The 25,948-nt window shown below is 44.0% G+C and overlaps 1 protein-coding gene across 3 annotated transcripts in view; it reads right to left on the bottom strand.

Moving 5' to 3' along the window:
- The window catches only part of clcn5b (chloride channel, voltage-sensitive 5b), a 35,304-nt gene extending 10,695 nt beyond the window's left edge, over window positions 1–24,609 (bottom strand). For 2 of the 3 annotated variants that reach the window (XR_011308757.1, XM_069671840.1), the window contains exons 1-14: window positions 16,383–16,538; window positions 12,548–12,717; window positions 12,369–12,468; window positions 11,646–11,833; window positions 10,971–11,093; window positions 8,284–8,490; window positions 7,008–7,088; window positions 6,637–6,871; window positions 6,383–6,558; window positions 6,047–6,187; window positions 4,889–5,075; window positions 1,040–1,182; window positions 789–938; window positions 456–561 (exon numbers count right to left, since the gene is read on the bottom strand). Coding sequence is in view for 2 of the 3 variants with exons in the window: in XM_069671840.1 (XP_069527941.1) it covers window positions 456–561; window positions 789–938; window positions 1,040–1,182; window positions 4,889–5,075; window positions 6,047–6,187; window positions 6,383–6,558; window positions 6,637–6,871; window positions 7,008–7,088; window positions 8,284–8,490; window positions 10,971–11,093; window positions 11,646–11,833; window positions 12,369–12,468; window positions 12,548–12,717; window positions 16,383–16,437 (2,062 nt within the window). In the remaining variant the exon portion in view is untranslated. Of the gene's footprint in view, window positions 1–455; window positions 562–788; window positions 939–1,039; window positions 1,183–4,888; window positions 5,076–6,046; window positions 6,188–6,382; window positions 6,559–6,636; window positions 6,872–7,007; window positions 7,089–8,283; window positions 8,491–10,970; window positions 11,094–11,645; window positions 11,834–12,368; window positions 12,469–12,547; window positions 12,718–16,382; window positions 16,539–24,233; window positions 24,384–24,472 lie in introns of those variants that run through there. The other variant, XM_069671841.1, reaches the window with a different exon arrangement.
- Between the last annotated feature and the right edge of the window lie 1,339 nt (window positions 24,610–25,948).

Here is a 25,948-nt window from a genome sequence, read left to right as displayed (position 1 = left end):
AAGCTGTCTTCACCTCAGCACCCTGCACAGAGTGACAATGTGCAGGGAGAGGAGGGGGCAGCTCTTTTGACAGTTTATTGTAAAGTCCAGACTCGACAGGTGTTTACTGGTTTCTCTAACGAGCGCGCAGCAGCAGCTCGCCCGGATAATAACCCACGTCCTGCTGACAGCTCCAGGCCGTCTCCACACATGGGGACAAAGTGTGCAATCCTTTAGTGAATTCCCCCCCTTCGAGTAAGTGGATGATATAATTCAAGGTGTGGCTAACTTCTTCTGTCAATCTCAATAGAGGCGTAGCAAAACATCCATCTCGTCCAAATATGGTCACTTCCTGCGCCAAAAACAAGACGGCGATGGAAAAAATACAGAAACTAACCAATGTGTGACATCACAGTGGCTACCTCCACTTCCTATATACGGTCTATGGTATATGTGTGTGCATACAAAGTTCTGACCTATTGATATGAGCAGGTCTCTTCTGAGTACAAATCCCACGAGCCGCTGGGACTCCTTGCAGACGACCACAGGGAAGCCGCTGTAGCGAGTGCTCTCCACCAACGTCTGGGGACAAAGACACAAAGTTATTTTATATCAAACATCTACAAGACCGAAAGGAAGAATGCTTTCAAACCCCCATAATGCTCTCAGTAGAAGTGGACACACTCTCACAGATCTGCTTATCTGTATCCACTTTACGTCTATCTCACCACATGTGCTTCCCATATTACTGTGTATTTATCTGCATTCCTGCGTGTCATGTTCCATTGTGCGCTGTGATGTGTCCTTACCTCCACCTCCCCTACAGTCATGCCCTCCTGCGTGAGCACGGCCAGCGCCGGGTCCGACCTCCGGGGCCTCATCACGTCCACGGCCAGGCTGCTGTGCTCGAACTCCTCTTTGGGCTCCAGGAACGGGTATCCGTTCAGCCTGATGTGAGCCTGCGTGAGGGGAGAGCAAACCGTCAAACCCTGACCTCTTTAATGGAACACACGTTCCTTTAAATGTACAGCCATAACATCCACGCTGCACACGCACGAACCTCGTAGATCCCCTCTCTGCCGAAAGCATCTGCCACCCATTTGCTGGTCATGGTCGCAGCCATGAGCGGGACGATGTACTCCAGACCGCCCGTCAGCTCGAACATGATGACGACCAGCGACACCGTCATACGAGTCACTCCACCTGCAGGGGGACGGGAGGGGGAGAGATGTTATATAATACGCTCGAGGGAGGCATCTTTGCTCGGGTTGGACCTGATCTCTGAGACTGCAGCCCCTTTTACACTGCCAGTTCAAGGCGGGATTATTAAGCCTCCTAAGGAATGCAATGTAAAAACACACACTGGGGGGCAGCTTCGTGACTGTGCTGCTTGGGTCAATGTAAAAATGGCAAAGGCAGCGTAATGGTGGAGCTACATCCCGCCACATGTTGTGTTTGTGTGTGTTATTAATCACATTTCAATCACTTCAAGTGTACATACTTAAAGGGCCAGTTCGCTGATTTTCAACCTCAGTCTTATCATGCTATTATGGGGAGCTAATGCCGTTATGGTAGGGAAAAAAAGCCTCGGCCAGACTACGTAAAACGTGCCATCTGGCGGAGGCCAGGGAGCTTGCTAAACTACACTTCCTCAATCTAGGACGCCCGCCTCCGATGTCATGTCTCCATCAAAGTCGTCAGGTTTGAAATGTAGACTGCAGACCTGCAGATTTTTTAGACGATCCACCGGTATATTCTTGTCGTGTTTCGGGTATTCCACTCCAGCGTCTCTCGCTGGGCCGTTCCTTTCAGAGGGAGGGGCGCAATGCATGCTGGGTGTTGTAGGAACGTAGAGTGGACGAAACCACGAGCTGTTTGTACAACTTTCTCCACAGCTGTGGCGCCAATTTCAAATATTATTGCTTCTATCGATTACAGAGAACACCAGCTTTGACGCTGATATTTGATCCGCGTATGCTGACGACATGCAGATATTATCCTGCATCCCTACTTAATAATGTTACTACAGGATGATTAGAGTGTATGAGACCGGAATACACAAAGGGCTAATGCCAGTGGTGTCCTCCTCCTGCCATTGATGACTAAAGAGCAGCATTATTTAGAGTCACATTTAGATTTTGACATTTCGTAACAGAAAATTTGAGCTCTTTATTTTCTGCTCTGATCCTAATTAAAACCACGTCTCTCGGCGCAGCTCCACTTTAAAGTGAATGCCACAGCTTTGTCCTCCTCCTCCTCCAAACAACCAATTAATTCAACGGGACGCTAAAGAGTCCACTGTGAGTGTTGTTAATTATTTACTGAGAACTTTCTATTGTTTGACTCTCAACAAAGGCATTATGAAGATGATTACACGCTGGGAGAGGATCACTTAGTGGATGTTGTGCATTATCCTTAAAAAGCTTCTTTTACGGTCTCTTAAAAGCAGAACAGTAAAAGAAAAAGAGGCTAAAAGGTCATTTACAGTCGATTTAAATCTTCCCCACAGCTTTAACTTTCTGTCCCCTTTATAAACGCGCAGCAGATGCCGTCGTAACTCCTCAGGCTGCAAGGGTCCAGAGGAAAGGAAGCTCACATTAGTTTCAAGATTGAGATGTATATTCGTGCCGTTAAAGCGTCTTAAGGTCAGGGTGTAGGGACACAAACAGCCTCTGGGTGACTGCTGCTACATTTATAGACTTGTTTTTTTGTTAGAATTATATACAGAAAGATAAATTAATTAAATTTAAATCACATGAGATATACGACATGTAGCTGGAGGTCATTCTCGGCCACGTGCGAGCGTAAAGTACAGAATGTGCTAAAAGTGCCACAAATATGTTAGTAACATATTTTAGAAACAAAGAAAGTTTGATTCTAAACTTTGCTCTAAGTGTCAGACGCTTCTCCTCATGGTCAGAATGTAGCGGCCAGCTGGTTCTTTAACATTCACACACTTTGTGACTGTCTGGTTGTTTGACTGAAGCTCTGACAAATGAAGTGGAAGGTAAAAGGAGGTGAAGGAAACGCCGCGCTCTCTCGTCTTCCATGAACACGTCTCAGATTCACAGGACATGACAGCAAACAGCAGCTAATGTGGGAAAGCTCAGTTTGGCTTAAAAATAATGTGGTTTTATTAAGAGCTGGACTATGTGGGAAATAAGTGACTTTGCGATGATGTAATATGCAAAACAAACTCCTCTCCTACTTTCATCACACTTGGTTCATCGACTCTGACAGCCTTATTAGGAGAGAGAGTTGGAGCGACACGTTCTTTATAAAATAAATACAAACAGACTTGTTGGCTGCAGTTACTTAAACGGTCATCCACCGTTTCAAACAGTGTTCAAAAATGTAACTTTAATCAGCCACACGACGGTAACTTCTGGAAACGAAAAGCTCACCGTCTCCTACTTCCTGTCGGCACACGCAACCCGACAGCTTTAAAAGGCGGCATGCGGGCGCCCGTTTAGCTCAGCGGTTAAAACGGCAGCCATGTACAGAGGCTATAGACCTCGATGCGGCGGCCCCGGGTTCAACTCCCGCCCTCGGCCCTTTGCCGCGTCTCATCCCCAATCTTTTCCCCCATTTCCAACACTATCCACTGTCCTCTAAATAAAGGCATGAAAGGCCAAAAAAACAAAAAAAGGCGGCATGTCCGCTCCGTGAACGCTCCGTTTATGCAGCCACAGCGTTAACGAGCAGGAACACAACAAGAATACTCTCACTTATCTGTGACAGCAGCAGCGCCGCGTGCTTGTTTACAGTGTACAGGCAAGTGACACACAGACTCTGCAGCTTAGCGGTCAGGTAACTCTGAAGAGTCCCGAATGTGATATCAGACGGACTTTTCCTGTAGCTTAGTGACTAAAAACAAGAAACTGGTGAGTTTTAATTTTGCAGCAATAAAGTAGCAGCTTGACGTGTTTCAGTCAATTAGTTCGCTATCGCACGTCCTGCGACATCGTAACTGCGTGCAGCCCGAGCTTATTTGTTTACAATTCGTCGGACAAAAAGTCAACCGATTAAAAATTATTTTAAAGTAGATTAAATGATAGATTACTTTTACTTATCAAGTCATTTCTGTATATAATAAATGTGTTAAAAATGTGACTTTTAAACAAGTCAATACTTCTAAATCTAAAGTTTGTCCCTAATGCTAAATACGTCCCCACGGGTTCATCTAGGAGCGTTACACGAGTGTGCGCGAGCTTCACCAAAATAAACTACAAAGAGAGTTCTAGAAGGAAAACGAAAGAAGCAGAGTGTGTTTCTTTTTTAATAGGGGGTTATGTGTCTTGGTATCTTTCTCAGCTTCAAGCATCATAAATTCAGCCATCATCTTTGTTCCATTATTTACGCCACTTTTAAGAGACTGCTATGTGTTCAATTTGACTGAGGAAAAATGTTACTTAGGACCTTGTAGCAACCCACGAGGGACTTCCCACTGCCTCCAATCACTTAACTAAATCCTCATGGTGACCTGATGCAAGACTCATTATCTAACTCCCTCCTCGGATTAAAATTTTAAATGGTTTTATGCGACCACAAAATGAAGTTGCTGCTCAGTCAGTCCATTTCACACCACTTATCTGGGTCTGGGTTGTATTTAAAGCAAATGGAGGAGAGATGTTGAGACACGCCCACATCCAGCTGCTCTCCGGGCATCCTGAGACATTCCCAAGTCGGACTGAACATGCAGTCTTTATCCCTCTGGCGTTCCCCCCGTTCTCAGAATAGATAGGGAGGCATGTTTAAAACACCCTGATCAGTTTAAACAGTTTATCTACTCCAGGCTGCGTCTGGATATCTAAGCTCCTCCTCTCCTCCTTGTGGTGGTGGCTGTTGACGCTATTTTTCAGTCACTGTATCGACTCTGTATCTGCTGAACGCTTAACACACATCTCACCTAAACACGCGGCGGCTCCCACCATAGCGTAGAGCCCCGGGGTGATGCAGTCCTGTCCCGGCGAGCACCACCCTTTGAAGATGAACGAGTCGTGGTTGTAGTAGGCCAGCTGCTCCATGCCGACGCCCAGCAGTCTGCCGGCTATCGCTCCGACCGCCATGCTGGGGATGAAGAGGCCGGAGGGAACCTGGAGGGACGATTGGAGAAGTGTGAGGCTCGACTTTTGTTGACAAAGACAATAATAAACAGAAGTGAACAATTAGTTTCAGGCATCATTTTAGCAAAAATGAGGGAAAAAAATGCTAATTTCAGCTTCTTAAAAGTGACAATTTGCTGCTTTTCTTTGTCATTTTTTCTTTTAGTCTTTGGGTTTTGAACTTGAGGGCGGTCGGGACTCGTTCTTTAACCCCAGGTTGCGCGTCTGTTCAACATTATGTGCAATACACGAGTGGATCGAGGACCCGGCGTGATTAGAAAGCATTGGTCATGATGAAAGAGAAAGTGCAGTTTTCTGCCACGAGGTGGCGCCAATGACCCGGCCTAGCGAGCGCTCCAGCTGCTTTTGCTCGGGAGGTCAGATGACAGGTCAGACTCAACACAGATGATAGCAAACTAGCTAACGTTAGCAGCCGTGGCAACGAGCAATCTTCATTATGCTCGATGCAACAAAACGGCAATGCTGCGTCTCAAGGAGCCGCGCATTTGTCATCTGTGTGCGTGACAGCAGTGGATCAGCTGTTCTTGGGTTACTAAGGGTAACTTGTTAACAGCAATCAGCTGTGAAGTCGGTGCTGATCGGGTCTGTTCCGCCCGGTCATGACCTCCTGGTTGAGTGCCATGTGCTCCACCGATGTCTGTATGCATCGTCAGCTTAACTGACTCAGTTTAAAGCATCTGTAATAAAACATCTGGAGCACACGTCAACCCCACCGGCATTTCTTTTAACCCATAAGTAGACCTCCACGGAGCCACATGACTGTGAATCATGCTGCTGTGAATCAGCGTGTGAACAAGGGAGTCCGTTACACCGTGTCTGGACTGAGTCACGGGTTAGACAGTGACATAAGGGGCCGGTCACAGAGAGGGGAACATCAGCGAAGATGCCGAGTTTGACGGGAGAGTGGTGATACTTGTGTGTGTCTGTGTGAGTGGACTCACCTTCATGCCAAATGTAATCACAGTGATCATCATCTTGAAGGCTAAGGCCAGGGCGAGCTGCCACAGAGCCGTGTACAAGCCCTGGCCTGCCGGCCGGTCAGCCAGGCTGTTCCCCACACCTGTTTCCGATGTGTTGGTCGGCTGGAAAGTATTAGCAAGTAGAGAAATAAATAAACACAGGAGATTTTAATGATTAAATAATAATAAAAAAAATTCTCTCTCCAAACAAACAAACATGTCATCATTCCCCAAAGGCATCCAGATTCCTCTTTGAACACAAACAAATCCCACAAACAAATCTTCGTCTCACACGCTAACAAAGAGCGAACGGCTGACCTGTTTGTAGCCGCAGAGCTGAGACGAATCGAGCAGCGAGCAGTCGTTGAACAGCTCCGAGATGAGCTCGGCTCCGCTCATCCTGGTGTAGCTGTTCGGGAAGGCGACCAGCGCGGTCAGAGCAGCGACCACCAGCACCTCGATGACGGGGTAGTGACCCAGGCGAGTGGATTTACCTTGAAAAAAGACACAGACACATTAACAGGCTGCTGAGAGGAAAGGAGAGCGTGTGTGTCCCATCACCGCACACTCACGTATCCTGCACCAGGCGATGTTGGCCCGGATGAACATCGCCCCCCACACGCCCCCGAATATTCCCAGCAGGATGAAGGGGGCCAGCTCCACCAGGTGCCACGGGGCGTGGAACTCCACGTAGAACAGCACCAGGCGGCTGTTTCCAAACGGGTTGATGGAGCGCAGCGTGAAGGCGGCTACGAGGGCGGCGAAGAAGGAACGCCACAGGGTCTTCAGAGGGAAGTAATAACTCACCTGGAGGAGGGAGAGGACAGAGCTAAAAAAACAATCTGAAAATGTGTGTATCCTGACGTAGTTGTGAAATTCTCGTGGTGGATTTCTAAGCCTCGTGCTGCACCAGACATCCTCTGATGTTCTGTGTCGCGCTCACCTCCTCCAGGCTGAACAGGACTCCTCCTATGGGAGCACCGAAGGCGACAGACACGCCCACTGCTGCTGCCGCTGATAACACCTACAAGCGGGGACAGAAACAAAACATCTGCACTCAGTTTGCATGTGTGAAAAGATTCAATAATATCAGATAACAGACTAAGACTTTAAAAACTTGAGGGAGTATTTTCCACCCAGCTGTCAGAGCCTCAAGATGCATATCTGGTATCTGAGATAAGATAGCATACACACAGCCTTACATGGTGTTGCCCCTTTACAAACGTTTGCATGCCTGTTCCAGCTACAAGCCACTCCGGTGACCTCCACAAATCCAGGGGTGGTTGTGAGTCGTCTCCCCCCTCTGTGAGATCAGCCCAACTTTTCCCAACAAACCTCAACATTCTGAGAGTGCGTTCCCTTAAAAACTAGCCTCCGCTCGCATGTGGAACATCAGTACGCATGACCTTCATCCATGTAAAATAAAGCAGAAACTTAAACAAGAAAAAGTAGGCAACAAAAGTCTGTCCTGTCAGCTAAAGTCTGGGCAGTGTGCAGTCCCCTTAAGAAGGACTGCCAATATAAGATGTTTTTTTTTTAAATGGAACATCTGCATCTTCTCCAAAACCTGGAAACCAAAGCAGAACAAACAAACAATCCCTCGAACTTCATCTGTTACCTCACAGCAGCTGCTTCAGAGCCAGAGTTCACTAATGAAAATAATGTTCTTCAACGACCTTTTTACCATGACGAAGACGAGACGTTGACGAGCTAAAAATAGATCGCTGATAATACAAACTAAATGTTTGACTAAATGTCTAATCTGTCTGTCAAAATACAAGCAATACATTCCTGTAACTGGGCAGTTAGAGATTACAGGTGTCACCAAGGTAGTTATGAAATTCCTTCGTTAATCCAGGCTGCTTCAGGCTCTGAGCATGCTCAGAAAAAAGGACGTTTTAACGCACAAAGGGAGCGATCGTCGGCTGCTGGCTTCAGCCACACTGTTTACATGAGATGCGATGATGAAAAGTGATCTTTAGATGCTGTGTCTACATTGTTCTTTTACTGTATGGATGATCTGCGGAATGTTAAAGTGATTATTTTGTCTGAAGCAAACAGGAGGGAGACCGGAGGGGGGTCATATTTTCTCAACAGAGAAAAAAATTTGATTAAAATGTGACTTTTTATAAACTAAAACTGGATATGTTTTTAGTCGACTAACATGGAGAAAAACTAATAAACATTTTCGTCCAAAATGAACGCTGCTCAGAGCTCACCTCTCGCCGCTTTGCCTCGTTCTTTCGGTACTTGGTGAACAGATGACACAGTATATTAGCGCAGCAGCAGGCCACGTGCACCAGAGGGCCCTCCTTCCCTAAACTGAGCCCGGAGGAGACGGCCAACACCAGCGTGATGGTCTTTATGAGGAGGGTCCACTTCCCCAGGTAGCCGCGGATGATGAAGCCACTCAGGATGGTTTTAATCTGACAGACACAGAGAGAGAGAAAGTTTGTGTGTGTGGAGACGGTCAGGATGTGTTGGTGATAATGTGTCTGTTTATGTAAGCGGGGGTCCCGCGTGTGTGAGCGTTTACTGAGAGAAAGGAAGTGTAAATATTTACGGAAGGGAAGGAGAGAAAATGAAGTTAATGTCGAGTGCGCGGGCGCGCCGACCCCGTCTGACCTCTCAGTGATGAGAGCGGATCCGTGAAATTAAAGTCAGACTTCATCTGAGGGAGAAAAAGGTTTATGTTTGCAGGGGAGAGTTGTGTTTATGTGTTTGGCTCTGTGTATATGAAACGGGTGAATCACTTTTGCGCTCGGATGGGTTTTCCACTTCCACACGTCTTTCCAGTAAGTAAGCAAATCGTCAGCTCTTTGCTTCCTTAGACACAAAGGAGGGGAGAGTAAACACTGACGGCAGGAGAGCAGAGGGGATGGTTTAGTTAAAGATATAATCTCACTGATCTTTTATACTGCTGTACTTTGCAATAAATCAATTTGAGTTGATGCTCTGCAGGAAAACTAAAAGAGCATGGGTAAAGGGAAAGAGAGACGCTCTGTCGTAAGGAAAACATCTTTTTGAGCATCTTTTTCAATTGCAAACAAAGAAGTTGGAACAATACGACTGTCCAAACAGTCCTCAGAGTAAATCCAAACATGTCCGCATGGTTTATTCCTGCTAATGTTTGTGGCTTTTGTTCAAAGGCATAAAAAATAAAAAGTTAAATCAACATGAACATGTGAGGTTAGAAATCCTGTTTATCATCCCGTTGTGGCCGATTGTGTTCCCTGCACTGTTTGTCCCTTTTGCCTTTCTGTTGTCTTCCCAGCTCTTCCCTGCTGATTGCATAATGAGCTTCACCTGGTGTTGGATGATTAAAAACCCCAGACTTGGCATCTGGGATTCTGTGTTGTGTTCTAGTTGCTTTTGTTAGACTTCAGTTAATGATTAGTATTGTCTTCAATAAATCCCTCGGTTTTGACTTTTTTAAGGTGTTTCCTGTGAGTTTGTTGGGTGGATAGTTGTGGGTGGGGCGTAACAAATGGGGGCTCGTCCGGGATCGAACGTCCATGAGGTGAGGTAAATGTGTGATTTGTTGCCTTAGTTTTAGCTTGGTAGCCATCCCTTTTGTTACATGTTAAGTAGAGATAGACCGATATTTTTTTTCAGGGCCGATACCGATACTGATTATTAGTAGTCAAGGAGGCCAATAACCGATATTTGGAGCCGATATTTATTTGCAGTAAAAGTGAAAAAATTGGTGTCAAAATTTTGAATAATACAAACTCCAACACTTAACTTTGTTTAAATGCCTTTAAGCATATGTTTATTAAACAAACAAACAAAAAGCGCAGGGAGTTCCCAGGGTCAGCAGCATCTCTTATAAAGTTTACTGAAAATGTAAATAAATAAATAAATAACTTCCTGAAGTTTTATTAAGTAAATAAAACAAAGTTAAATAAAATTTGCAAAGAATAGAAGTTTTTCTCCTCTCCGCCGTGTGTGTGAGCACTCTGCACTCTTATCGGCCGTCGGATAAAAAAATAATTAAAAAAAGGTCGATTCCGATATGCGTCAAAATGCCGAATATCGGCGCCGATAATCGGCCCGGCCGATAATCGGCCCGGCCGATAATCGGTCGATCCCTAATGTTAAGTCGTTGCTGCTTCCTTGGTTTTTATTTGAGCACCCTGATAAGTTAGCCACCGGGCAGGTAAGAACTTGCCACTTTGTTATTTTGCCTGTCTTCTTTTTGGTGGTAATCCTGAGTGGGGGCACGCTTCAGAGCGTTGTAGTTGGCTGTATCTAAGGTCTCCTGTGATGCACTGAGTGAAGCGTTTAAAGTCGCCTCGAGCTCGGCAAGCCACTGAAGACTAGTCAGGTCTAAGTTTGACATCTGGTTAGGCAGATAGGGGTTGGGGTGACTCACTACAGCTTGTTTCCCAAGTTTATACCATAAACCATTAAACCATAAAGCGGTTACTTGTGGTTTGTGACCTTTGTTCGGTGGTAACTGCACTCCACATTCGGCGGGTCACTTGTGAGTTGCTGTTTAGGTGTAGGTTTGCAACTATGTGTGTAGTGTTGACTACAATGTGACCATTTTGTGTTGTGGTTGTTGCAGTCCACATTTTGGTGTGGTCACTTGTGTGTGTGTGTTACTGCTTTCGTGTGTTAAATTGTGGCAAGTGAGTTGTGCTGTGACACTTTTGGGACTGGGATGTCGTCACTCCACAGATCAGCGGATCTCATTGCATTCTCATCGCATTGCGTCAATGATTCTGTGTTCCACGTTTGACCCCAGTCGACCTTTTTGTCAGCAGCAGTCCCATTCTGATTGACTGATGTAAATATTTTAAGAATTTAATACAAGAAGAAAAGGAAGTAAAGACCCAAAGTTTGTGCAGAAGAATTTGTCTACAGGCTGATTCAAACATCATTATTGGAGTGCAGTTTTTACCTCTGGTATTCCTGAGCCACAGGCGTACGGAGCGAAGGCCCTGACCAGCGTCACGGCCAGGAAAGAGAAGAGCAGAGCCCAGAAGATGTACATCAGGTAGTTCACGATGTAGGCGAACGCACCCTGCAGAGACACACACACAAAGACAGGCTTATTAGTGGACAAGTGGAGGTATATGATTGACAAGAGGCTGCAGGTTGGTGCAGTGGTTAGTTGTTCTCCTCGTGCATGCGTGGGTTCCCTCCAGGTACTCCGGCTTCCTCCCACAGTCCAAAGACATGCTCGTTAGGTTCATTGGTGACTCTAAAATTGCACATAGGTGTAAATGTGAGCTTGAAAGGTTGTCCGTCTCTGTGTCAGCCCTGTGATTGGCTGCCGATCAGTCCAGGGTGTAACCCCGCCTCTCGCCCCCTGCGACCCTGAACAGGACAGATGATGGATGGATGATTTAAGAACAGAAGCTCAGCTTCTGTGCTCTCTTGTGTCATGACAGCTTAAAACCAGTAGATGGAGCCAAAGCGCTGAGCTTGAGTTCACAGTCCCGAGTCATGGAATTTATTCAATGTTTTCCCTCTGCAAACAAAGCTTTGAGAAAGCTACTACATTGAAAGTTCATGGATCGAAGCAGAAGAACATATTCACTCTGGATGTATTTGGTTTATAATGTTCTCCTACCTCTGACGTCCCCGTGATGAGCTCGCCCCAGGTCTGCCACTGCGGACAGCGGTCCCTCTCCTGAAACGTCGTCTCGTTGGACGTCCAGCAGCAGTGCTCGTGGTTGTACCAGAAGCCGACGAGGCAGACCCCGTCCTTCATGTCCGTCAGCCAGTGGGCTGCGATGTCGATGCCGCCGGCCAGAGCGCCTGGATGAGAGAGAGAGAAGAAGTTAGAGAAATGAGAATCACTTGCCGCTGAACTCAGGATTCAAGCTAACATAATAAATATTTGCTTTCTTTAGAAACATGTCACCATCAATGCCTATTTTTAGCGCACCATGAGTGCTAGTCTGCTCTCCACCTGCTGTCTGTCGCCACATGGGAATTAACTCTCAGCTGGTGCAGGTGGAGGAGAAACAAAAGGAGAGGTATGAGCAGGTATGGGGGAGTTTTGTGCTTTTAATAGCCACGTATACACATTTTAATTTGAAATACGACATACAAAACACCACTCTCTACAGCGGGGTATGTTCCCATCATGCCCTATTTACATGAGGAGTTAGACAGCTGCTGATTTGAATGCTACACACACAGCGATAGAGGGGCTGGGCTTTGATATGGTCAGGCTACATGGAGCTACGCAGCTCTGCGGATGGTTCGAGTTTTTGTTTCCTGCGGCTTTAAAGATAAACTTGCAACACAGACACACACGAGGTAACGCGATTAAAAGTTAGCGCACTACCTGACATGAGTCCCACCAGCAGCATGAGCAGCCATCCAGAGAAGGCGTCACTGACGCTGTGCAGCAGAGCCACAGTCGACTGTCTGCTCTTATTAGTGATCTGGATGAGAAGACAAATAAACAGTGATTTGTGTCCTAATGCTACAGCGCTAAAAACAAGCCTCCGCTCTGCTTCATACCTCTCTGTGTCTGTCTCTGTCCTTGCTCTTCTCTCTGACCCAGTCGATGGTGTTGAAGTCCTCGTAGGTGCCCAGTCCGGGCAGCGGGTCCTCCAGAGGGTCCACCAGTTTACTTGGGCCGGAACCGTTCATACCTGCTGGTCGCTGGCTGCTGTACTCCTCATAAACTCCTGGGAGGGAGAGAGAGGGAGATGTTAGCATCCTAACGCACAAACTAGAGCATCTTGCTCGCATGCACGCTCGTCCTGCCTGCTCATTTTTTCAGTTGGCTCTAATGAGTTTCTAACGTAGACATATTTTGTTTGTGACTTGGAAGACATCTATTACAGACATCTTTCATCAGTTTTCATTACATACAAAAGTGTTGACTATAATAAGGAATGCACTAATGTTGTTTTCACTTTACTTTTTTCTTCAGGGGCGGAGACAAAAATGTTAAAGGAGCGATTCACCTGGAAAAAGCTGCTGTCAGTCAAAGCTGGTGTTCTCTGTAATCGACAGAAGCAATGATATTTGAAATTGGCGCCATAGCTGTGGAGAAAGTTGTACAAACAGCTTGTGGTTTCGCACCAATTCTACGTTCCTACAACACCCAGCGTGCATTGCGCCCCTCCCTCTGAAAGGAACGGCGCAGCGAGAGACGCTGGAGTGGAATACTGCCGTTTCGGCATTAGCTCCCCATGATAGCGTGATAGGACTGAGGTTGAAAATGAGCGAACTGGCCCTTTAAGTTTGCAAAGGGAAAGGAGCTTTTGATTGATTTGTATTTGCACAGTTAATTAAAATACTTTAAAAAAACACAACGTGGTTAAGTGCAGCAGCCTTTTTAAACTGACTTGCGCACACACACACACACACACACACACACACACACACACGCACAGGCCTTGAGAAAGTGCTAACAGAGGCAAACCCAGAATTATTGCTGACTCTATTGTTACAGAGCAAAGAGAAGGGTGCACAAAAGAGCAGCAGAAAATGTGTATTGTAACTCAATGGTGTGAAACTGATAGTCGTATTCTTCACAGTACTGTATAAATGAGTGTTTGAGACAGAGACACACAAATCTCTGAGATCGACAAACAGGCCGGAGTACGTGGCAGTCTGAGCTGCAGTTACCGGACCATCGGCGGCCAATCAGAAACAGCTCCTGAAGGAAACAGGAAGTGACACAGGAAGTCAGGAGGCTTCTGGCTGGAGTCATTATGAGACTCCAACAATCGTCCGAGCTGAAATGCAGTTTTGAGTGTTAATGGAAGACATCACATAAACATGGTGCTTCCTTTAACTAACACTTTACAGACTCTCATGTATCAGAGAGAAAAATGACATGTCGCATTGCAGTTAAGTTTGCACAGATGCACATGCACAACAGCTGTTCACAAAATGTCCTTTACTTTAAATCTACACCATCTGAGCTGCACAAACACCGGCTATATTTCCTGCATGACTGACTGTGCGAGGAGCAGAGAGGCATCCATGGAAACAAAAGCAGCCTTTCTACACCTGAGCCGGCAGGTTGGACTGGTTTTAAACCTCACTAAGAATGTCCTGAGCGAATGTTACTCTCTCAGCGAAGAAGAATGTCTGACTACAGCTAAATTAATGTGACGCCAATTTCCTTAATGTGGCATCTTGAAAGGAAACATCTGAAATTACATAACGCAGATATTTCAACACTGAGGAGTTTTTCTACCACTGGAAGACAACAGGGAAGTCAGAGTGTGTACAAAAGCAAAACAAGTAGCGAACGCTTCCTCATTCCTGAACAGAAATGTGTAAATATTTAAGAATACCGTCACGTTATTTGTTATGCACAGGAGCAGCGTTAAGGTGCCGCGCTCGCTGGCACACTTATAAGATGTAGTGTGACACGAGGGAGCGAAACATGTTTATTATCTTTGTTGCAAATCTGGGTCTGAACTTATGCAACACATCATAATGTATGTGGCTACAAGTCAGCTGATGGTCGTGAAACCTGTAATGTAACTCGAGCCAGGTGTGAGGGACTGAGCCGGGATGCACAAAGGTCTTTGAGGTTTTCAGAAGGCTGCTTTCTGAAACTTTAACTTTGCAAGCAAACTTCTGCACGCTGTCCAACTTGCAGAAAATACATTCATTCGGTTGCAACGTTTCAAAATTGACTGTTTGCCTGATGAAGGTCGAGTATTGAAACGTTGAAAGCAAATAAATGTATTTTCTGTAGAGATAGACCGATGTGTTTTTTTCAGGGCCGATACCGATACCGATTATTAGTAGATAACCGATATTTAGAGCCGATATTCATTTGCAGTAAAAGTGAAAATATTGGCGTCAAAATGTTGAATAACACAAACTCCAACACTTAACTTTGTTTAAATGCCTTTAAGCATATGTTTATTAAACAAACAAACAAAAAGCGCAGGGAGTTCCCAGGGGCAGCAGCATCTCTTATAAAGTTCACTGAAAATGTAAATAAATAAATAAATAACTTCCTGAAGTTTTATTAAGTAAATAAAACAAAGTTAAATAAAATTTGCAAAGAAATGCGGTGTGTGTGAGCACTCTGCACTCTTATCGGCCGTCGGATAAAAAAAAAAAATGGCTGATGCCGATATGTGTCAAGATGCCAAATATTGGCGCCGATAATCGGTCGATCCCTAATTTTCTGCAAGTTGGACAGTGTGCAGGAGTTTACGGATTTTCTTCTCTCCTACGCACCTGTCTTATAAAACAGCGACGTTTTTCTCTACATGAAACTATAACTCGTGTAACAGCCTGTGATGCTCTGCGACATGTGCTGCAACCGGTGCTGAGAGGAGTGCAAGCTACAGAGCGTGCTTTACTGCGATGACAATATTTCTAAATCAAACACAAGCATCATTTTCTGCATTTTATGTTCGAAAAAAGTTTTCACATCAATGCAGATCAGAAAACATGCACTGCAGCTGACAGATATATTGTTTGGGCTTTGATCTAAAAGTATTCAATCTGTTTAAAAATAAAAAGATAAGCTAAAAGCTCTGATGGCACACAAATTTCAACTATGCGATATTTGCCAACCAAATTTGCACCTTCAAATGCATCCACTGAAGGAAGACACAAAGTGCGACCTGTACACAAAAGTTAGAGGTCTAACTTTGTCTGGTTGAATTTTCTATCATGCATACAGTAAACACATTTACGCAGCTTAAACAGAAGAAATAAGGTGCATGTCTGCTTAAGATAAACAACCAAAAGCCACTGCTATCATAAAAGTTTATTTAATGTGGATTTGTTCCACTAAAACACAGCTGTGACTGAACTTTGCACCGTCGTCATGGCGCAAAAAGAGAGTTGCTAAAGCTCTGAGTCACACAGGATAACATTAGTACAGATACTGAGTAATAAGTACTATTAGAAGACCATGCAGAAAGACTTACATGATTCACGGAATAAAAACAAGCTCTGATTTTGTCCTGACAAAACGGCGTGTGTGACCCCGAACATGCATGTAGTAGGAAATCCAGCGACACTCACTCAGGTGAGAGTGTTTGAATTCATCGTCTATCCATCGCTGTGTCAAACACACACAGCGACCGAGAAAGGTCCATTCCGGTAACCACATGACCCAGTGCCTGGCGGCCCGTAAATGGTCTTAATGATTAACTCGGTCATGGTCAAATTAAAAGGCATCAGCGGAAACAAAACAAAGCCAAACTCAACTGAAGAATTAGACGTTTTTAACAGAATCTAGCGTGTTTGTACCTGCAGGAGACGCATGTACAGGTAGCAGTGAAGGTGTTAAAGATAAAACCTGTTGCTCAAGCTCGATCTGTGTCAGCAGAAGGAGGAGAAATCAGAGCCCTAAACTCACCGTTCTCAACCAGCACCTCCTCGTCCAGCTGCTTAGTCCAGAACTCCCAGGCCATCTCTCATCTCGACCCCCACGAGTACCCACAACTCACTACAACTCAAACTGGAAATCTCTTCCCTCCTCTGAACTCCTCAAGGAAGTGGCCTCCAGCAGAGCGACTCCTCATTGGCGAGGAAGCTCAGGGAGTGACTAATGATTGGCTCATGTGTCTGGGAAGTAGAGGGGTGGTGGGGGGGATTTGCTGAGCTGTTTTTTATAGGGTTTATGAGCTCACCGCGATTGGCTGAGGCGGTTCAGTGCGTAAAAGTGAGGTCACTTGTGTTTTTAAGGTCCTGACTTTTTGAATCTTCCGGGACCCTGAGAGTTCTGAGGAAGACGATACATGTTGCGTAACAGAGTCAAGCTGTGGGTGTGTTTATTTTCCAATTCAGTCCACTCTGGCAGTCCGAATGAAATGTTGACATGAGGGACTCACAGGATTCAAATCAACCAAACAGCACCTAATGGCCTCGAACCAACAAATGGCTAACACACTCTGAATACTGAACCCAACATATTGTAATTGACCTCAAATTAAACGACAGTAATCCTTCCCCTGCTATGACCTCAGGAGAAATGTTACCTCACTTCCTCTCACACAAAGGGTCCAAGTTAGCCCTCCAACACTGTGTGTTTAAAGTAGATATGGCTTAACCAACACATTCTTGTGGTTCAGCGCGCTTCAGTGGTGAATGCTCGCTGTACAAGAGAAGTTTGGGAGCAGATTTTTTTTACCAATTACTTTGGGAATTTGACTTGTATTTTAAAGCCCAGCTCCAGTCATGTTTTAAGACATATAAAAGGCTCTGCTTGAAATAAGAAATTGCAAAAAAAAAATGAAAAAATGAAATAAAAAATATGCAAATTTACTACCGCCCCCTCCGTTGTGAAAACAAAACACCTCACTGCCATCGTTTAGTGGCAACTTGTTGAAACGTAGCTTGAAATGTAGTAATTAGCAGTAGTAACATTAACGTTAGTAGTCGGTAGTGCAAAAATGACGATGGCGGTTACAGCTGGCTTGCGCATCGGCAAAGTGGTTGCCATTGGTTACACATAATGACATGCGTAGCGTCACCCCGTCTATTAAAGGGATTGGCTCCTTAAGTTTGTGATGTCTCAAACCTGCCAATGTGAAAACGTGTTGTTCAGCCTGTCCTTGGTACACTGCAGTTTAAAAGCAGACAGGCCCAGCCGTGGAGATGACTGCTGGTGTTGTCCCTGATATGTCTTGTCGCACATGGAGATGTTTATAAGATGAAACACTTGATTTTCACTGGAGGGGGGCTTTAAGATACACTCATAAACGTGAAGCTATTGTTTGTATCTGGGCCTTTACAATTAAAATCAGACATAGATGAGGGGTTTCTGGCAGACCCATACACTAGCTAAGTACCTTATACCTATAGCTGTGTATTTATCTGGCCTGTAGAGGGTGACTCCACTGGTTGCAAAAAGGTCCGGTTGTATACAAAACTAAATGACCCTATTAACTCAGAGACATTTTCCTAATGAGTTTATGGAACCAATCACTTGTTTTGAGTCCTCTTTAATACAGTATGATGTTACATTATGGTCCCATTTAGAGTAGTAGCAGTCTGCTTGTGATTAGCAAGTCAGAGCCTGAGAAATGACACACTGAGGAGTCTGCTTTTCATTTCTTTATTATTCAACATTTCGATTCAAGGCCTGTTTTTTTTTGCTAGCTAGAATTAGCATCTTAATTAATGAATTACAGATGCAACTTGCTAGCCAAGCTTGTGCTAGATATAAACTCAGGGTTTGCCAACTCCTCGCTCCTCCAAAGCTCCACCCTTTTGGTAAATTCTGACTCCAAAAAACAAAAAGGTGACAGTCAAAATGCCAACCTCAGGTCTTCAAAAATATAGCCTGTGAACAATATATAAAAATATATTGATATTGTGTAAACAATATATTGTTTACATCTATTTACAGAGTTTAAACTATGTCCAAGAGGCTTATAGAAGGGAAGCGGTCTTAAACGGTTACAAGTCCAGCAGCACTTCTAACATTCAGAGTAACTTTATTGTGAAACCTTTCAGCCAGTGTCCCTGGATGACCCTTGTTCGCACTACAAGCAGTTAGCAGAAGCACCAATAACAGGGAGTAAAAGCTAGACCGTCCAGTGCAAGGAGCTGAACCCTTTCCCAGCATGCGCAGAAAAAGAGAGAGAGAGGCAGGATACACCTAGGGCAGGTCAGACAGACTATCCCAGGGTTCTCTGAAAGATTTGAGCATGCTAATGGGAAACTTAAAAGATATCTGTACAACAAAGCACACGGGAATCATGCAGACAACTTAAGAACACCAAAAGCAGAAGGATCGCAGCTACATTTTGAATGTGCAGCGCAAACTGATCCAGCGTTAGCGCTTCTCAGAAAATGGGTCAACAACAGAGTCTGTGAAGCAACCGGAGCTGGTTTCCAGCGAAGAGACGTCCTGCTGAGCTCAGCACTCGCGCCGTGTGGTTCCTGAGGGGGGCAGAACCGCACTGAAATCTTTCACTCGATATCAACACACACACACACACACACACACACACTTTATACTGGAAAATTCGACACGCTGTTTTAGTCATATGACCGTCCGCAGCGCTGCCTGCCAGATACGTACACGGTATGTTATCTGTTGCTGAATGATATACACCCACACAAGCATAAAAAAAGCTACCAGAAAGACATGTACACACACACACTTAACAGACTGTCTCCAGCAAGGGTTTGAACCTTGAACTCTTGACGTCTTGTTGCCATGGGAATTGGCGTCTCATGTGACCCATGTGGCGCTTGATGACATCAAACATGCATCTTGCGAACGTCCTGTTTTGCAATTGAATCATGTGCACAGATGAAGTTCTTTATGTCCTTAAAGCTGGAAGATATGACGCAATACTTTATCTGGGAATCACAGAAACCTGCGCGGATGTTTCCGGAGAGGAAGGACTTCTGAGGAATATTTGTCAGCTCAGGATTTCCTTTCGTTTCTGCTGTGTTGGAGGCCGAATTAATAGAGTTCAAACCTAACTTCTACACCTGACTGAGAAGCTGGATGCTTCATACTTTGCCGCCAACATCCCACCAGGGGATTTCTGTCCTTGTGAGTAACCCCACTAAGAAGAAGATTATGAGGGTCTGAGTCACACCTGTTAGAGGTTAGATGCGCACGATTAGGACAGCAACAGAGCAACAGTTCCTTTTTTATCATTAAGAGCTAACCCACTATAAGAGCACTTAACCTCTAATTGGGGTTTAACACAGCGGTCTGTGGTCGTAGTGATAGCTCCTAACTATGAAGGGAAGAAGGGGAGTGCGGTAAAAGGAGGAATAGTCCAGAGGTGAAGCAGTGACAGAATTTACAGCTGCGAGAAAACCTCCTCCGCTCCCGTCTCACACAGTGGCCACATGTGACCTTATCGAGTCCACATTGTGGTATAAAAAAAAAAGAAAAAGGCGCCACACAAGCAGAGACGCTGTAACCAAAGCTGTGACTCATTCCTGTCAATCATTTACGACGGCTTCTTGACAGGCTGAATGAGAGAGTCGACTGCTAACCGCAGCAGCGCTCAGAGGACGTAATGTCACCGTAACGAGCAATAAAAGTGATAATCATTCGTTATACACAGGTGATAAAGTAATTGCTATGGATTTGAACTCCAGGCAGTAAAAAGACCAAAGTAAGCAAACATTTGGCAGGAAATTCCCTGATTTATTTCCTTACTCGGCTCTTGTGGGGCCATTTTTCTTTATAGGTTTTGTAAAGCCTTCAAAGACGGCTGTTTCAGGCTCCACAATGATAATTAAAAATATATTTCTGACAACATTTAGGACCTGAAAACAAAGTATGAAGGCTACTTGTTTCAAAACTGAGGCTGCAGCTCTCTCTGCTTCCTCGTGTCAATAAAACACAGCTGCAGTGACGGGGTACAAGTGGTGTCAGGAGTTACCCTTGGAGATGTTTTAAGAAAGCCTGCACGGTTTTAGCGTGAATGCATTTTTTCCTCTTATCACCTCCTTTCAGTCTCTTTGCTCCTCAAAAGAAACACCAACAACAACACAGGCAGCAGAGCCAGACGGCGAGGACAAGCAGCAACACGCTCACTTTCCCTCCGAGACCAAAGGATTTGATCTAAACGCTGGTATTTCTCTTGATAAACACAGAACACTGCGAGAGCTTGACTGATATCTCATTCGACTGATATAACGGGCCGATATGAGCCTATCACAGATACTTCAGCGATGGCGTATATGTTTTCTAATATGTTTTTCAGCTCAAATGTGTCCTGTATCAGCCGCTGTATTGGTAATCGTTGAATTTTCACTCTCTAATATCGGTCTAAAAATGTCCATATCTGCAGCGATTAAATGCCACATTGGCATTGGATGGCTGAAATTATAAGGAATAAAAAGCATAAAAAACATTCAGATTCCGCCTATATAAACAACAATCTTCTTCACACTCCAAATACAGCACAACAGGAGCATATAATAGGGATATACCGATTATCGGCTGGGCCGATTATCGGTGCCGATATTCAGCATTTTGACGCATATCGGCATCGGCCTTTTAAAAAACAAAAATTTTTAATTTAAATTTTTTATTTTTTTTTATTTTTTATCCGACGGCCGATAAGAGTTCATTTCTTTGCAAATTTTATTTAACTTTGTTTTATTTACTTTATAAAACTTCAGGAAGTTATTTATTTATTTATTTAAATTTTCAGTTAACTTTATAAGAGATGCTGCTGACCCTGGGACTCCCTGCGCTTTTTGTTTGTTTGTTTAATAAACATATGCTTCAAGGCATTTAAACAAAGTTAAGTGTTGGAGTTTGTATTATTCAAAGTTTTGACGCCAATATTTTCACTTTTACTGCAAATGAATATCGGCTCCAAATATTGGTTATCGGCCTCCTTGATTACTAATAATCGGTATCGGCCCTGAAAAAAACATATCGGTCTATCTCTAGAGAGATAACAGCGACTGAGAGATCAGAGCACCTTGATATTAATCCCAGGACAGTATTTGGACCTCCTACATCCTAACACTGAAGGTTAATGAGTCCCTGAGCAACAGTTTAACGATTACGACTGCATTTAAGAGGACTTGCTTGTCAACAAGTTCAAATGGCTGCTAATGAGCAGTTAGGGCACCAAGCAGCACTTTGCAGGGGCCTGAGTGGGAAAGAAAGGGAGGAAGGGTGAGCTGAAATACTAAAAAGGCAGGAAATAAAACTCCAGCTGAGATTATGTTCATCTGAAAGGCTCACAAAGGGCTTTTATTCTGTTTAGTTTATTCAATTATAACTGCACAGTGACCTCTTCAAGCAACATCTGCCATCACAGATAAAACCAGCTTTTTTTTAACTTGAAAAAAAGGTTGACTCCGAACGACCAAGGGTAAAATTAACGCTGATTTCCCCAGAGTCTGACACGCAATTATAAATCAGTCTGAGGGCGAGCGAAGCAGCGCTGCCAGGTTGAGACTTTGCAGCTCCAGTTCTGCTGATTCTCCTGCTTCTACTTGAATCACTACACAAACACACACACGCTCTTCTGGGTTATGATTTTCTTTCACAAAACCACCGTGTAATTTGACAAATACACTGCTGCCAGTGTAAAAGCAAGGCTGCATTTCTTCACTCTCTAAAGGAGCTGACAGAGCGGAAAACACAAACACACACGGTTCAAACCTGACAGGAGCTCCTTCCATTCAGAGAAACTCTCAAGACTTGCTTCCTGCTGGCACAGACTCATCTATCGGTGATGTCACAGTGACATCATGAGTAGCCAGGCAGCTGAAATCACATTTCTTAAGAAGAGTCCTTTTGCCGCCATGAGGGCTGCAATGAACACTTTCTTTTAATATTGATTAATCTGCAGGTTTTTTCAAGACTAATCGCTTGAAATTTGTAAAAAATAAGTAAATAAATGTCTTTAAATTTCACACACAGCCAAAAAATACTTATTTTAACATGATAAAACAGAAGAAATGTCTGCATGGAAAAACAGGAAGCGTTTTAAGTTACGTTAAAGCAAAGGAAGCACTGCAATGTTCACATTTGCATCGTCTCAAACAAGGCAACATTTGAAGCAGGTTTTCCATGTGAGGAAATATTCCGACTCGTCTTAATGTTTTTATCAAAACATCTGGGAGAACAGACTGCACCAGCACGAGGAGGGAGGTCACATGGCAACGTCAGCAGACATTATATCTATTTCATGACGTTTTATTTTTAGGGGAATTTATCAAAGATTTAAACCTGAGAAAAACACATAAGCTGGAGGTTTGTGGAGTTCTTAATCAATATGAATGACTCGGTGTTAGCCCTGCCAGGAGCTGCAGAGCTGGAAAATAAGCTCTTTTCTCAAGCCAAAAATGCTAATGATCTCTTTAGCTTGCACACATATATATTGATTCTTCTCTAAATGTTGCTGTTGGATCCCTGCTTCTTATATTATTATCTGAGTTACGCCATAATGAAAGCAAAGCAGTTATTCATGTGTGAGAAATCTCTTCTCTGTGTATTCAGAGTCATGTCGGGCCACCAGGAGTTTGTTGTGTTAAAGGTTGGAGTGGATGACGTCATCAGTAACCGGGCAGGCCTGGTACGTTTGTCACAGATTACAGGAACTCACAGATAGTCCACACAAACACGCCTATAACTCACGTTAATGCTTGTTTTTATGTTGATACAGTTTGTCTCCATGTGAGAGCATGAGAGCATGTGCTTACTGATTATTCAGATGAATGAGCACAATTCACTGGAAGCATGTGACAATCACACACACACTCATTATTTAATAATAATGAACAATTCAACAATTCATGCTGTGCAGTTGCGCCGAATCTCAGCTTAGCCATTCAGCCACATTAGCGTCTGTCGAACAGCCTTTTTATTTTTGGAGAGGAAATGACAACCACAGGTCTCTGCTCTGTTTCAAAGCGGCTAAAGGCCACAAAGCAAAACACAGGAAGGAAAATAGACCACTGATCTCAAATCTTTCAGCTCAAAGAGAACAGCTTCAGGTTCAAAAGCCACATTTTACGATGTCCTTACTCTTTAGTGCGATCTGGGGTTGAGGCAGATTCATATAAGGAGGCCATTACTGAGTGACAGGTCTTGCAAACGAGTTTGGTAGGAAAATATATGATGCTACCAAAGATAAAAGAGATAGATAGACAGACAAACATATAAAGACATTGCAGGTTATTGCATTCTTTTGTATAGGATATGATATAAGAGGTGCAAACAACCTTGTCACTCACTTCCTGCAAGGATTAAATCACAGGATGTAAAAAAAGTAAAAGATAGCATATAGAAAAGACAGGAAATAAGGGGGTGTAAAGATGAGGTTAAACCAGGGATGGTCAGTGTTTTAAGGTGTGTTAACTTATACACTTTGATTACATAAACCAGGTGATTCACGCCTCTAAAAATGGTCTATCCAAACTCCATTAAAAAAACAAGCTGTTTGATTGTCCTTTTGCTGATTGCAAGGGGAAAGAATGACGTTTTTCCTATTTACAAACCTGCATCCTGATGTAGTTATTTCGGCATCCTTTTGACCAGTTCATAGCAATTGTTCAATTAATTTCTTGCAGTTATAACGTTTAAATTGACATAAAATACAACGTCTTGCAGCCAATTCTATTATGTTTTTAGGGTGTTTAGCCAATACTTTTGCTGCACTTGTTTCTACTTCTATGCTTGATACTATCAGAGACAACCCAGAAGCTTCATGTAAATTAAATAAAATGACTTCAAGCAGCTCTATCTTAAACAGCATGTTACCTGAGCTGAGAGGGGGGACGTCATCTGTGTTGGAGAAGTCCAGTGTGCCTCCCGCGATGTCCACCATATCGTCATCATCATCGTCACTGGGGTGATGAAGGGCCTCAAAGCTCCCGGTGCGGTATCCGGCGGTTTCCATCCTTCCAAACCCTGTTTTACAGCACACATACAAGAGGGAAAGTGCGTTAGATACACAGATACAGCCTCTGGGATTATACACGATGAAAGACAGCGTTTACCTCTGCGACTGTCAGCTGCATATTTTCGATACAAGCTCATGAACATTGTCACTAAAAGACAGCGCAGCTAAAGTTGCTTCTTTAACAGCCTTCTGAGCTGTTTCTAGCGAAGTGGTCCGTTGGCTCTGTTCATATCACACAGGTCATCGTTGACAGTAATGACAGCGCATCTGCAGTTACAAGGAAGTTTTCGCAATAATTTCCGCTCCGTCCCACTGTTAGAGGAGAAACCAGCAGAACAACCGCGTCACGGTGGTAAAACAAACTGCGGTCGAGGAAAGTGGCAGATTATTAGCCGAGCGTTAGCAGCCAGCCGCTAGGCTTGTCACGAGCGCCTGTCGAACTAACTGACAAAATGTAATCGTTTGGCTAACTTCAGTTGACCGTTACTGCGCTTAACTCCACTTTATTTACACGTAGTTTTATAAATAATGAACGGAGATGCTTATTTAACCGTACCTGCGAGAGTAGAAAGCAGCCGTCCAGCCCCGGGAAGAAGTCTTGTGACTCGGATTTGCCGTCTTCTACTGTAGGCTGCTTATGTCAACAGTAGCCAATGTAAACTTAACGCTCCTTCACTGCGGCGGCTGCTCCTTGAAAATCCTGCGTCATGCTCCGTCCCCCAAAACGACGGCTTTAAAAGGCAGGAGGTGCTCTAACTGAGGCCGGAGTGGAACAATATCTTTGGTTAGATTCTCCAAGTAATATAATAGTGCAAAATTATCCGCAGTACGGCTTGTTTTTGCCACTTAAATCTGAAAACACAAAGCTAGCGTCAAGTTAGGTTACATAAGTTACAACTTCCGCTTGGGCAATTTATAAAGCTTCTATATAATAGTAAATATAACGATTTTATTGTCAATGCTTTATCAGACATTCGCGACAGCCTGTGAAACATCTTTATCTATGTTTGTTCTTTACACAAATTGTTTCTTAGTTTGCATGACACTGAATTGTGTCGTTTTATTTTGAAGCCGAATCAACAACATCCGGTCTAAATGCTAAATCATTGCTGCCTTGTCATGATCATTTGCACACCAGGGGAAACAATCGAGTCAAGAGCAATCGACGCTTCTCAAAGTGGGTCAGTGGAGCAGCTCTACTACTCGGTGATCAATAATATGTCTGGCCGACGCTGCTGTGTTTTGAATAATGTGGTTTCTGCAAATTACTACCCTTAGGTGTCCTGATGTTAGGGAAAGCCATAGAGGTTTAGGAAAAAGTGTGTAGCGTGCTTTATACTGCATGTTAACATTAAATATTAAACTCTTTCTCAAAGTGTCGGTGTCAGGAAGCATACATTTTGAAATAATTAAACATTTGATATGATTGAGTAATGATACTAAGTCTTTGTGTGTGTAAAAAATGAAATATAATGTATTATGTATGTAATAAACAGTGGCCATAATGTTGTATAATAGTGTAAAGCTTTAATTAATATGGCATAAGATGATGTGCAATAAAATAATATAACAT

Source organism: Semicossyphus pulcher, unplaced genomic scaffold, assembly GCF_022749685.1.
Source record: "Semicossyphus pulcher isolate SPU_LCO1_2020_fin unplaced genomic scaffold, fSemPul1.0.p SCAF_21, whole genome shotgun sequence".
NCBI classification, from domain to species: domain Eukaryota; kingdom Metazoa; phylum Chordata; class Actinopteri; order Labriformes; family Labridae; genus Semicossyphus; species Semicossyphus pulcher.
The sequence above is the reverse complement of the archived record's forward strand: the minus strand, read 5'-3'. Positions and strand labels throughout refer to the sequence as shown.